General features: G+C 46.3%; 1 protein-coding gene across 1 annotated transcript; it reads right to left on the bottom strand.

Annotated features, from left to right (window-relative positions):
* Nucleotides 1-2,540: 2,540 nt before the first annotated feature.
* LOC119361007 (benzyl alcohol O-benzoyltransferase-like) lies at nucleotides 2,541-4,044 on the bottom strand. Its single transcript, XM_037626412.1, has 2 exons — nucleotides 3,601-4,044; nucleotides 2,541-3,461 (listed from the first exon to the last, which is right to left on the bottom strand). The coding sequence occupies exons 1-2, from the start codon at nucleotides 4,042-4,044 to the stop codon at nucleotides 2,541-2,543; spliced, it is 1,365 nt and encodes a 454-aa protein (XP_037482309.1).
* Nucleotides 4,045-13,666: the final 9,622 nt, after the last annotated feature.

Raw genomic sequence — 13,666 nt, forward strand, 5'->3', positions numbered from 1 at the left:
ATCGCCTATTCGTCTCTATACTGCTTGCATTAGAGTAGTGTAGCATGTTACTTCTTTCCGTTAATCCTATTCTGATGCATAGCCTGACATTGTTGCTACATCTGTTGATACCTTACTTGCAATCCTAAATACTTAGTATAGGATGCTAGTTTATCATCATTGGCCCTACATCCTTGTCAGTCTGCCTTGCTATACTATTGGGCCGTGATCACTCGGGAGGTGATCACGGGTATATACTATACATACATTCATACTATACAGATGGTGACTAAAGTCGGGTCAGCTCGACGAGTACCCGCAAGTGATTCTGATGAGGGGGCTGAAAGGACAGGTGGCTCCATCCCGGTAGAGGTGGGCCTGGGTTCTCGACGGCCCCCAACTGTTACTTTGTGGCGTAGCGACAGGGCAGGTTGAGACCGCCTAGGAGAGAGGTGGGCCGGGCCTTGGTTGGCGTTCGCGGATACTTAACACGCTTAACGAGATCTTGGTATTTGATCTGAGTCTGGCCATTTGGTCTATACGCACTAACCATCTATGCGGGAGTAGTTATGGGTATCCCGGCGTCGTGGTATCAGCCGAAGCACTTCGTGACGTCAGCGACTGAGCGGCGCGCGCCGGATTGGACTGGAACGCCACTAGGCTAGGTCTGCTTCCGGCCGCCCATGCAACGTGCAGGTGTGCTCAGGGCGATGGGCCCAAACCCCTGTGCCTTAGGTTTAGACCGGCGTGCTGACCTCTCTGTTGTGCCTAGGTGGGGCTGCGACGTGTTGATCTTCCGAGGCCGGGCATGACCCAGGAAAGTGTGTCCGGCCAAATGGGATGGAGCGTGTTGGGTTATGTGGTGCACCCCTGCAGGGAAGTTAATCTATTCGAAGAGCCGTGATCTTCGGTAACAGGACGACTTGGAGTTGTACCTTGACCTTATGACAACTAGAACCGGATACTTAATAAAACACACCCTTTCAAGTTCCACAGACAACCCGGTGATCGCTTTTCCACAGGGCGACGAGGGGAGGATCGCCGGGTAGGATTATGCTATGCGATGCTACTGGAGATGCTACTTGGAGATGCTACTTGGAGGACTTCAGTCTACTCTCTTCTACATGCTGCAAGACGGAGGCTGCTAGAAGCTAGTCTTCGACAGGATTAGCTATCCCCCTCTTATTCTAGCATTCTGCAGTTCAGTCCACTGATATGGCCTCCTTACACATATACCCATGCATATGTAGTGTAGTTCCTTGCTTGCGAGTACTTTGGATGAGTACTCACGGTTGCTTTCTCCTCCCTTTTTCCCCCTTTCCTTTCTTTCTGGTTGTCGCAACCAGATGCTGGAGTCCAGGAGCCAGACGCCACCGTCGACGACGACCCCTACTACACCGGAGGTGCCTACTACTACGTGCAGCCCGCTGACGACGACCAGGAGTAGTTAGGAGGATCCCAGGCAGGAGGCCTGCGCCTCTTTCGATTTGTATCCCAGTTTGTGCTAGCCTTCTTAAGGCAAACTTGTTTAACTTATGTCTGTACTCAGATATTGTTGCTTCCGCTGACTCATCTATGATCGAGCACTTGTATTCGAGCCCTTGAAGCCCCTGGCTTGTATTATGATGCTTGTATGACTTATTTATGTTTTAGAGTTGTGTTGTGATATCTTTCCGTGAGTCCCTGATCTTGATCGTACACGTTTGCGTGCATGATTAGTGTACGATTGAATCGGGGGTGTCACACAAGGACCGGATCTAGCAAGAAACTACAAGCAGATGATCAGATGCACCAAGATCAAATCCTGAAACAAACACAAACCCCAGATTGCAAACTCCTGTAAACACCACAGATATCCACACAACGAAACACCCAGGTGAGCAGATCTAGCAAAAGGATAACAAAAAACACAAGGTAATGAAACGGTCAAAGCGAAACTAGGAAGCTAAAAAGCACGAACCCTAGCTCGGAAAGGGGAAGAGCAGAAGAGCGAGACTGAAGGAGAGAAGGGGGCAAGTGACTGACAACACAGAGGAGGGGAGAGAATAAGACGAGGACATCGGCGACGGTCGGCGTTCCCCGATAACGGGTCGGGCTTCTTAACGGGCAAACCACGCCAGACGAGCCAGGTCGCGCCCCATGCCACACGAGCCAGCCCGCACCCCAGATCGACTGACCCAAAGCACGGGTAAGTCGACGCTAGCCGGCCCAACGAAAACAGAATGCAATCAAAACAGAAAAAATAAAACACGCATCTCAAAGCACAATCCAACGGCCCAAAACTCGACTGCCGCAAAACTAAAAAATCAACTGACTAGAAGGTAGCTATTTCGATAATTTTCACTTGTGCATCTCATGTAGTATTAATTTTGTCAATAGTCAAAGACGATCTTGAAATACGCATTAGGCCCTATATAGATGAAAGGAGGGAGTAGCATTTTTCAGCGCGCACCCAACCCATTTTTGCGCGCGCACTGTTCTACAGATTCTGCTGGAGCTGTCCCGCGTCCAGGATTTTAGCGCGCGGCCCAATTTTTGAGCGACTGTTGGCTCTTACATTCCTACATCTTGGAAAGCACGGTCGACTCCACGGCACTAGAACGCCCACGGTGCGAAGAAGCCTCCGAGAGCCCCGCGCGCACATTGGCCGCGAACATCTCCATGGCGCGCGGAGGCAGGCACATCGGCACGGTGATCCCTCCGGCCGCCGCAGGAATGTGGAACGTGGCCAGCGTCGTCGTGGCCGGCCCGCCGTACACCGGAAGGCCCCACCCGAGGTCCACCTCGTGCAGGTTCGACTTAGTCAGATCCGTCACAAGATACGTCCACGCCGTCGTGAACCGCGGCCGCCCGCGCAGCACCAGCGCGTCGGCCACCGACTGCGCGTAGTCGTCGGCGGCGACCCGCGCCTTGGCAGCCACGATCAGCTCCACGGCGCGGCCCAGCGGTCCCGAGCAGAGCTCGCCGGCCGTCGTCCGCGCCACGCCGAAGGTGAGCGCGTTCCCGTAGAACCCCTCGGGGAGCGGGCAGCCGCGCTTCCCGCGGGCGTTCACCACGAACATGAACCGCACCTCGTCGCCGGGCTCGTACCCGAGCGCCGCGGTCCGGCAGCGCCACGCGAACGCCGACAGGAGCAGGAACCGGGAGCACCGCGACCTCATCCGCGGCGGTAGCTGGTCCCTCAGCGAGGACAACTCCTCGGGGCCGAAGAGGAATGCCCGGTGCACGAGCTCGCCGCCCGGACGGAGCCTGTCGTTGGCCGCGTCGGCCGCGAGCTCGTACTCGGGGTGTTGGTAGTTGGGGCACGGTGGGTCGCGCGCGTCGAGCAGCTCCCTTGCCCACACCGGCCGCACGCTTGGCGCCTCCATGCCGCTCGCCAGCTCACCGACGGCCTGCAGGAACTGCGTGACGCCCGGCGCGTCCACCAGGTTATGGCACACCTGGATGCCGAACACGAAGCCTCCGCACCTCAACCTCGTCACCTTCATGCCATCATGCATGGTGCATGTCAGTCTCACGTACACGTAGTACAAATTAAGGATGCACCATCAATTCTTCAACCCTGGCCTAGTTCGTCCAGGAAAAAATAATCTTGGATGCACCCATGAGTCCATGACTTACTTGAACGTAGAGCAGTGGACGATCGACAACGACGGCGGAGTTGCTCTCCGGCAAGCACAGGAGCTGGCCGGCGCAAGGGACCGGCGGGCACAGCGTGTCGCCGAACTCGTCCAACGCGACGTCCGCGTCGGCCTCGACGAACGACACCCCCTCGCCGGTGCAGTCCACCGCGAGCTTCCTACCGGGCAGCTCGCGGAGCCGCCCGGCGATGGGGTAGTAGTGCACGAGCGCCGCGGCCAGGCCCTGACGTATGACCCTGGCCGGGTCGGCGCGCGCCCGCGATGGGTGGCCCCGGTAGAAGTAGATGACTGAGCGGTAGAACCGCAGGCTCTCCTGGTCGTCGAGGTCCGAGAGCCGCTTGAGCTCATGCGGCGTCGGCCCGGCCGGCGCGACCAGCTCCGGCTCGCCGCGGCGCGCCACGAAAGCCAGGGACGTGGCGGCCATAGTAGCTAGTAGCGGCGCTAGATTACTGGTTTTAATTAAGCCTGGTGCTGCTGCTTAGTTAGTGTTGGCCGTTGGAAAATGGCGGACGCTGGATCGTAGTCGATCGTCTAGTGTGCATCTCTATGAACGTGCAAACATCCAGATATATAGGAGTGGTGGTGGTGGGTCGAGTTTACGGCTTCACGCTGTGAAGAATTCATCGTCGTTTGGTCGCCGGTGGCGAACCAAGAAGATGAGAGTGTGATGTGAGAATTGTTCAGCGCGTGAGTCGCCGTGGGTGGTGCGGTCGCGCACTGCGGCAAACATGATTTTGGTTGGGCCGAGGATGATGCGCGCGTGAGCATGATTTACTCGTCAAACCTTTCACGTGCTTTGACAGATCCTGGATGGCTGTTAATTGTAAGACATGTGTTCATGTCATTTATGATTTGGGCTCTTAACTTTTCACAAGAGAAAGAAGTAGGTGTGCCATGTGGCACGTTTTCACGGCTGTGGTTGTTGGTTTCACGCATGAAATGCCTAAGATATTTAACGGCTGTTGAAAGTTCTGCTTGAGTGCTGATTAGACGTGACTTACCTATGCATAAATGTCATGATTAAAGCTGATTTCTGCATGATTTTGTTGACTATCTAACGTAAATATTTTTGACATGGTGAGGAACTTGAATATGTTTTTTTTTAAACATAATTGACTTTATTCCTCAAATAATAGCGAGATCGTTTACATAAGAGTGAGAAATAAAGTCAGGGATGACAGAATCCCAAAACATAGAAGAATATTCTCTAAAAGAACATTGTGCTAACTCATGAGCCACCATATTTGCTTCACGTAGGCAGTGAGAATACTCCACAGACGCAAAGTCCAAAGATAATTGCTTGCATTCTAGTACAGTAGCAATGTCACGCCCCACATATGCATCTGGATTTTGCACTAGTTCCACCACAAAGCTATTATCCGACTCCACCAACACTTTGTTGCATCCAATTTTCCCAGCTAAGTATAGCCCATTCCTGATTGCTGTCATTTCCACTGAGTCAGCACTGCCGACTTGAGGTATATACCATGTTGCCACCGCAATAAATTTTCCTCGCCCGTCACGAGCAATAGCTCCCGTTGCACCTGACAAGGTTTCAGGCTTAAAGGCGGCATCAACATTAATTTTTACCACGTCCATAGTTGGTCGTTTCCACATGCGTTCATAGCTTCTCACTGGCTGCTTAGTTGTGTAGGCTCGAAAGAAGTTGGTGGCTAAGACTCTTATAGAAACAGCAGCCCTATCAGGGGTCTTGATCGCCTCCCCCTTGACATGTTGCCGACGCTGCCACCAAAGAAACCAAGCGGCCACTGCTATGAGCTCTGCCATCGGTAGCCCCTCTGTAATAGAGTTATTGCGGCACAAGATTTCTACAGTGATTGAACCCGACCTATCCTGCTCAGTTGCTTCTGCGATAATGTTTCGTAGCTTCAATTCTGACCACACCTCCTTCGCCCTCTTGCAAGTGAACAAAATATGTTGAATGTCCTCGATCCCCACTGCACAGAACGGACATTGGGGAACAAGTGGTATGTGTCTATTTGCTAATATCCCAAGACAGGGTAGTGATCCATTGAGAGCCTTCCACACAAAATGTTTGATCTTCCCTGGGAGTTTAAGTTTCCATACCTCCTTCCAGATTGTATTAATTTGTGTGTTCCCTTGTGAAGGAAATATGCCCTAGAGGCAATAATAAAGTTATTATTTATTTCCTTATATCATGATAAATGTTTATTATTCATGTTATAATTGTATTAACCGAAAACATAATACATGTGTGAATACATAGACAAACATAGTGTCACTAGTATGCCTCTACTTGACTAGCTCGTTTATCAAAGATGGTTATGTTTCCTAACCATGGACAAAAGAGTTGTCATTTGATTAACGGGATCACATCATTAGGAGAATGATGTGATTGACATGACCCATTCCGTTAGCATAGCACTTGATCGTTTAGTATATTGCTATTGCTTTCTTCATGACTTATACATGTTCCTGTAACTATGAGATTATGCAACTCCCGTTTACCGGAGGAACACTTTGGGTACTACCAAACGTCACAACGTAACTGGGTGATTATAAAGGAGTACTACAGGTGTCTCCAAAGGTACATGTTGGGTTGGCGTATTTCGAGATTAGGTTTTGTCACTCTGATTGTCGGAGAGGTATCTCTGGGCCCTCTCGGTAATGCACATCACTATAAGCCTTGCAAGCAATGTAGCTAATGAGTTAGTTACGGAATGATGCATTACGTACGAGTAAAGAGACTTGCCGGTAACGAGATTGAACTAGGTATTGGATACCGACGATCGAATCTCGGGCAAGTAACATACCGATGACAAAGGGAACAAAGTATGTTTTTATGCGGTTTGACCGATAAAGATCTTCGTAGAATATGTAGGAGCCAATATGGGCATCCAGGTCCCGCTATTGGTTATTGACCGAGAATAGTTCTAGGTCATGTCTACATAGTTCTCGAACCCGTAGGGTCCGCACGCTTAATGTTTCGATGACAGTTATATTATGAGTTTATGAGTTTTGATGTACAGAAGGAGTTCGGAGTCCCGGATGAGATCGAGGACATGATGAGGAGTCTCGAAATGGTCGAGACGTAAAGATCGATATATTGGACGACTATATTCGGAGTTCGAAAAGGTTCCGAGTGATTCGGGTATTTATCGGAGTACCGGAGAGTTACGGGAATTCGCCGGGGAGAAGTATTGGGCCTTATTAGGCCATACGGGAAAGAGAGAGGGGCTGCCTAGGGCAGACCGCGCGCCCCCCAAGGCCTAGTCCGAATTGGACTAGGGGGAGAGGCCGCACCCCCTCCTTCCTTCCCTTCTCTCTTCCCCTTCCTTCTCTCCTACTCCTACTAGGAAAGGAGGAGTCCTACTCCTGGTGGGAGTAGGACTCCCCCCTTGGGCGCGCCTCCTCCTCCTTGGCCGGCCCTCCCCTTGCTCCTTTATATACGGGGGCAGGGGGCACCCCACAACACACAAGTTGATCTTCGTGATCGTTCCTTAGCCGTGTGCGGTGCCCCCCTCCACCATATTCCACCTCGGTCATATCGTCGCGGAGTTTAGGTGAAGCCCTGCGCCGGTAGAGCATCATCATCGTCACCACGCCGTCGTGCTGATGGAACTCATCCCCGAAGCTTTGCTGGATCGGAGCCCGGGGATCGTCATCGAGCTGAACGTGTGCTGAACTCGGAGGTGCCGTACGTTCGGTATTTGGATCGGTCGGATTGTGAAGACGTACGACTACATCAACCGCGTTGTCATAACGCTTCCGCTTACGGTCTACGAGGGTACGTGGACAACACTCTCCCCTCTCGTTGCTATGCCATCACCATGATCTTGCGTGTACGTAGGAATTTTTTTTGAAATTACTACGTTCCCCAACAGTGGCATCCGAGCCTAGGTTTTATGCGTTGATGTTATATGCACGAGTAGAACACAAGTGAGTTGTGGGCGATACAAGTCATACTGCTTACCAGCATGTCATACTTAGGTTCGGCGGGATTGTGAGATGAAGCGGCCCAGACCGACATTACGCGTACGCTTACGCGAGACTGGTTTCACCGTTACGAGCACTTGTGCTTAAAGGTGGCTGGCGGGTGTCTGTCTCTCTCACTTTAGCTGAATCAAGTGTGGCTACGCCCGGTCCTTGCGAAGGTTAAAACAGCACTAACTTGACGAACTATCATTGTTGTTTTGATGAGTAGGTAAGAACGGTTCTTGCTAAGCCCATAGCAGCCACATAAAATTTGCAACAACAAAGTAGAGGACGTCTAACTTGTTTTTGCAGGGCATGTTGTGATGTGATATGGTCAAGACGTGATGCTATATTTTATTGTATGAGATGATCATGTTTTGTAACCAAAGTTATCGGCAACTGGCAGGAGCCATATGATTGTCGCTTTATTGTATGAAATGCAAATGCCCTATAATTGCTTTACTTTATCACTAAGCGGTAGCGATAGTCGTAGAAGCAATAGATGGCGTAGCGACAACGATGCTACGATGGAGATCAAGGTGTCACGCCGGTGACGATGGTGATCACGACGGTGCTTCGAAGATAGAGATCACAAGCACAAGATGATGATGGCCATATCATATCACTTATATTGATTGCATGTGATGTTTATCCTTTATGCATCTTATCTTGCTTTGATTGACGGTAGCATTTTAAGATGATCTCTCACTAATTATCAAGAAGTGTTCTCCCTGAGTATGCACCGTTGCGAAAGTTCTTCGTGCTGAGACACCACGTGATGATCGGGTGTGATAGGCTCTACGTTCAAATACAACGGGTGCAAAACAGTTGCACACGCGGAATACTCAGGTTAAACTTGACGAGCCTAGCATATACAGATATGGCCTCGGAACACAGAGACCGAAAGGTCGAACGTGAATCATATAGTAGATATAATCAACATAGTGATGTTCACCATTGAAACTACTCCATCTCACGTGATGATCGGACATGGTTTAGTTGATTTGGATCACGTAATCACTTAGATGACTAGAGAGATGTCTATCTAAGTGGGAGTTCTTAAGTAATGTGATTAATTGAACTTAAATTTATCATGAACTTAGTCCTGGTAGTATTTTACAAATTATGTTATAGATCAATAGCTTGCGTTGTTGCTTTCATATGTTTATTTTAATATGTTCCTAGAGAAAATTGTATTGAAAGATGTTAATAGCAATGATACGGATTGGATCCGTGATTTGAGGTTTATCCTCATTGCTGCACAGAAGAATTATGTCCCTAATGCACCGCGGTGACAGACCTATTGCAGGAGCAGATGCAGACGTTATGAACGTTTGGCTAGCTCAATATGATGACTACTTGATAGTTTTGTGCATCATGCTTTATGGCTTAGAATCGGGACTTAAAAAACGTTTTGAACATCATGGACCATATGAGATGTTCCAGGAGTTGAAGTTAATATTTCAAGCAAATACCCGAGTTGAGAGATATGAAGTCTCCAACAAGTTCTATAGCTAAAAGATGGAGGAGAATCGCTCAACTAGTGAGCATGTGCTCAGATTGTCTGGGTACTTCAATCGCTTGAATCAAGTGGGAGTTAATCTTCCAGATAAGATAGTGATTGACAGAATTCTCTAGTCACCATCACTAAGTTACTAGAACTTCGTGATGAACTATAGTATGCAAGGGATGACAAAAACGATTCCCGAGCTCTTCGTGATGTTGAAATTGACGAAGGTAGAAATCAAGAGAGAGCATCAAGTGTTGATGATTGACAAGACTGCTAGTTTCAAGAGAAGGGCAAAGGGAAAGAAAGGGAACTTCAAGTGGAAAGACAAGCAAGTTTTCACTCCCGCGAAGAAGCCCAAAGCTGGACCAAAGCCTGAAACTGAGTGATTATACTACAAAGGAAATGGTCACTAGAAGCAGGAAATGCCCTGAATATTTGGTGGATAAGAAGGATGGCAAAGTGAACAAGGGTATATTTGATATACAGGTTATTGATGTGTACCTTACTAGTGTTTATAGTAACCCCTGAGTATTTGATACTTGTTCGGTTGCTAAGATTAGTAACTCGAAACAGGAGTTACAGAATAAACAGAAACTAGTTGAGGGTGAAGTGACGATGTGTGTTGGAAGTGGTTCCAAGATTGATATGATCATCATCGTACACTCCCTATACTTTCGGGATTAGTGTTAAACCTAAATAAATGTTATTTGGCGTTTGCGTTGAGCATGAATATGATTTGATCATGTTTATTGCAATACGGTTATTCATTTAAAGTCAGAGAATAATTGTTGTTCTGTTTACATAAATAAAACCTTCAATGGTCATACACCCAATGAAAATAGTTTGTTGGATCTCGATCGTAGTGATACATATATTCATAATATTGATGCCAAAAGATGCAAAGTTAATAATGATAGTGCAACTTATTTGTGGCACTGCCGTTTCGGTCATATCGGTGTAAAGCGCATGAAGAAACTCCATAAAGTTGGATTTTCGGAATCACTTGGTTATGAATCATTTGACGCTTGCGAACCGTGCCTTTTGAGCAAGATGACTAAAACTCCGTTCTCCGGAACAATGGAACGAGCTAGTGACTTATTGGAAATAATACATACCGATGTATGCGGTCCAATGAGTGTTGATGCTCGTGGTGGGTATCGTTATTTTTTTGACCTTCACAAGATGATTTGAGCAGATATGAGTATATCTACTTAATGAAGCACAAGTCTGAAACATTTGAAAGGTTCAAAGAATTTCAGAGTGAAGTAGAGAATGATTGTAACAAGAAAATAAAGTTTCTGCAATTTGATCGCGGAGACAAATATTTGAGTTACGAGTTTGGTCTTCAATTAAAATAGTGTGGAATAGTTTCACAAACTCATGCCACCTGGAACACCATAGCTTAATGGTGTGTCCGAACGTCATAACAGTACTTTATTGGATATAGTGCGATCTATGATGTCTCTTATCGATTTACCACTATCGTTTTGGGTTTGTGCATTAGAGACAGCTGCATTCACTTTAAATAGGGCACCATCAAAATCCGTTGAGACGACGCCTTATGAACTGTGGTTTGGCGAGAAACCAAAGTTGTCGTTTCTTAAAGTTTGGGGTTGTGATGCTTATGTGAAAAAGTTTTCACCTGATAAGCTCGAACCCAAATCGGAGAAGTGCGTCTTCATAGAATACCCAAAGGTAACTATTGGGTACACCTTCTATCACAGATCCGAAAGCAAGATTCGTTGCTAAAATGGATCCTTTCTAGAGAAGGAGTTTCTCTCGAAAGAAGTGAGTGGGAGGAAAGTAGAACTTGATAAGGTAATTGTACCTTCTCCCAAATTGGAAAGTAGTTCATCACAGAAATCAGTTCCAGGGATGTCTACACCTATTAGTGAGGAAGTTAATGATGATGATCATGAAGCTTCAGATCAATTTACTACCGAACCTCGTAGGTCTTCCAGAATAAGATCCGCACCAAAGTGGTACGGTAATCCCGTTCTAGAAGTCATGTTACTAGACCATGATGAACCTACGAACTATGAGGAAGTGATGATGAGCCCAGATTCCGCGAAATGGCTTGAGGCCATGAAATCTGAGATAGGATCCATGTATGAGAACAAAGTATGGACTTTGATTGACTTGCTCGATGATCAGCAAGCCATGTTAAATAAATGGATTTTCAAGAGGAAGACGGACACTGATAGTAATGTTACTATCTACAAAGCTCGACTTGTCACAAAAAGGTTTTTGACAAGTTCAAGGTGTTGACTACAATGAGATTTTCTCAACTGTAGCGATGCTTAAGTCTGTCCGAATCATGTTAGCAATTGTCACATGTTATGAAATCTGGCAAATGGATGTAAAAACTACATTCTTTAATGGATTTATTAAAGAAGAGTTGTATATGATGCAACCAGTAGGTTTTGTTAATCCTAGAGGTACTAACAAAATGTGCATGCTCCAACGATCCATCAATGGACTGGTGCAAGCATCTCGGAGTTGGAATATACGCTTTGATGAGTAGATCAAAGCATATGGTTTTATACAGACTTTTGGAAAGGCATGTATTTACAAGAAAGTGAGTGGGAGCTCTGTAGCATTTCTGATATTATATGTGAAAGACATATTGTTGATTGGAAATGATATAGAATTTCTGGATAGCATAAAAGGATACTTGAATAAAAGGTTTTTCAATGAAAGACCTCGGTGAAGCTGCTTACATATTGAGCATCGAGATCTATTGAGATAGATCAAGACGCTTGATAAGTTTTTTCAATAAGTACATACCTTGTCAAGATTTTGAAATAGTTCAAAAATGGAACAGTCAAAGAAAGAGTTCTTGCCTGTGTTGCAAAGGTGTGAAATTGAGTAAGACTCAAGACCCGACCACGGCAGAAAATAAAAAGAGAATGAAAGGCATTCCCTATGCATCAGTCATAGGTTCTATAAAAGTATGCCATGCTATGGACCAGACCTATTGTATACTCTGCCCTGGTTTGGCAAGGGAGTACAATAGTGATCTAGGAGTAGATCACTGGACATTGGTCAAAATTATCCTTAGTAGAATAAGGATATGTTTCTCGATTATGGAGGTGATAAAAGAGTTCGTCGTAAAGAGTTACATCGAAGCAAGCTTTTACACCGATCCAGATGGCTCTAAGTCTCAATCTGGATACATATTGAAAGTGGGAGCAATTAGCTAGAGTAGCTCCGTGCAAAGCATTGTAGACATAGAATAGTTGCAAAATACATACGACTCTGTAATATGACAGACCCGTTGACTAAACTTCTCTCATGAGCAAAACATGATCATACCTTAGTACTCTTTGGGTGTTAATCACACAGCGATGTGAACTAGATTATTGACTCTAGTAAACCCTTTGGGTGTTGATCACATGACGATGTGAACTATGGGTATTAATCACATACAGATGTGAATATTGGTGTTAAATCACATGATGATGTGAACTAGATTATTGACTCTAGTGCAAGCGGGAGACTGAAGGAAATATGCCCTAGAGGCAATAATAAAGTTATTATTTATTTCCTTATATCATGATAAATGTTTATTATTCATGCTAGAATTGTATTAACCGGAAACATAATACATGTGTGAATACATACACAAACATAGTGTCACTAGTATGCCTCTACTTGACTAGCTCGTTTATCAAAGATGGTTATGTTTCCTAACCATGGACAAAAGAGTTGTCATTTGATTAACGGGATCACATCATTAGGAGAATGATGTGATTGACATGACCCATTCCGTTAGCATAGCACTTGATCGTTTAGTATATTGCTATTGCTTTCTTCATGACTTATACATGTTCCTGTAACTATGAGATTATGCAACTCCCGTTTACCGGAGGAACGCTTTGGGTACTACCAAACGTCACAATGTAACTGGGTGATTATAAAGGAGTACTACATGTGTCTCCAAAGGTACATGTTGGGTTGGCGTATTTCAAGATTAGGTTTTGTCACTCTGATTGTCGGAGAGGTATCTCTGGGCCCTCTCGGTAATGCACATCACTATAAGCCTTGCAATCAATGTAGCTAATGAGTTAGTTATGGAATGATGCATTACGTATGAGTAAAGAGACTTGCCAGTAACGAGATTGAACTAGGTATTGGATACCGACGATCGAATCTCGGGCAAGTAACATACCGATGACAAAGGGAACAAAGTATGTTATTATGCAGTTTGACCGATAAAGATCTTCGTAGAATATGTAGGAGCCAATATGGGCATCCAGGTCCCGCTATTGGTTATTGACCGAGAATAGTTCTAGGTCATGTCTACATAGTTCTCAAACCCGTAGGGTCCGCACGCTTAAGGTTTCGATGACAGTTATATTATGAGTTTATGAGTTTTGATGTACAGAAGGAGTTAGGAGTCCCGGATGAGATCGGGGACATGATGAGGAGTCTCGAAATGGTCGAGACGTAAAGATTGATATATTGGACGACTATATTCAGATTTCAGAAAGGTTCCGAGTGATTCGGGTATTTATCGGAGTACCGGAGAGTTACGGGAATTCGCCGGGGAGAAGTATTGGGCCTTATTGGGCCATAC

Source organism: Triticum dicoccoides, chromosome 2B, assembly GCF_002162155.2.
Source record: "Triticum dicoccoides isolate Atlit2015 ecotype Zavitan chromosome 2B, WEW_v2.0, whole genome shotgun sequence".
Taxonomy (NCBI): Eukaryota; Viridiplantae; Streptophyta; class Magnoliopsida; order Poales; family Poaceae; genus Triticum; species Triticum dicoccoides.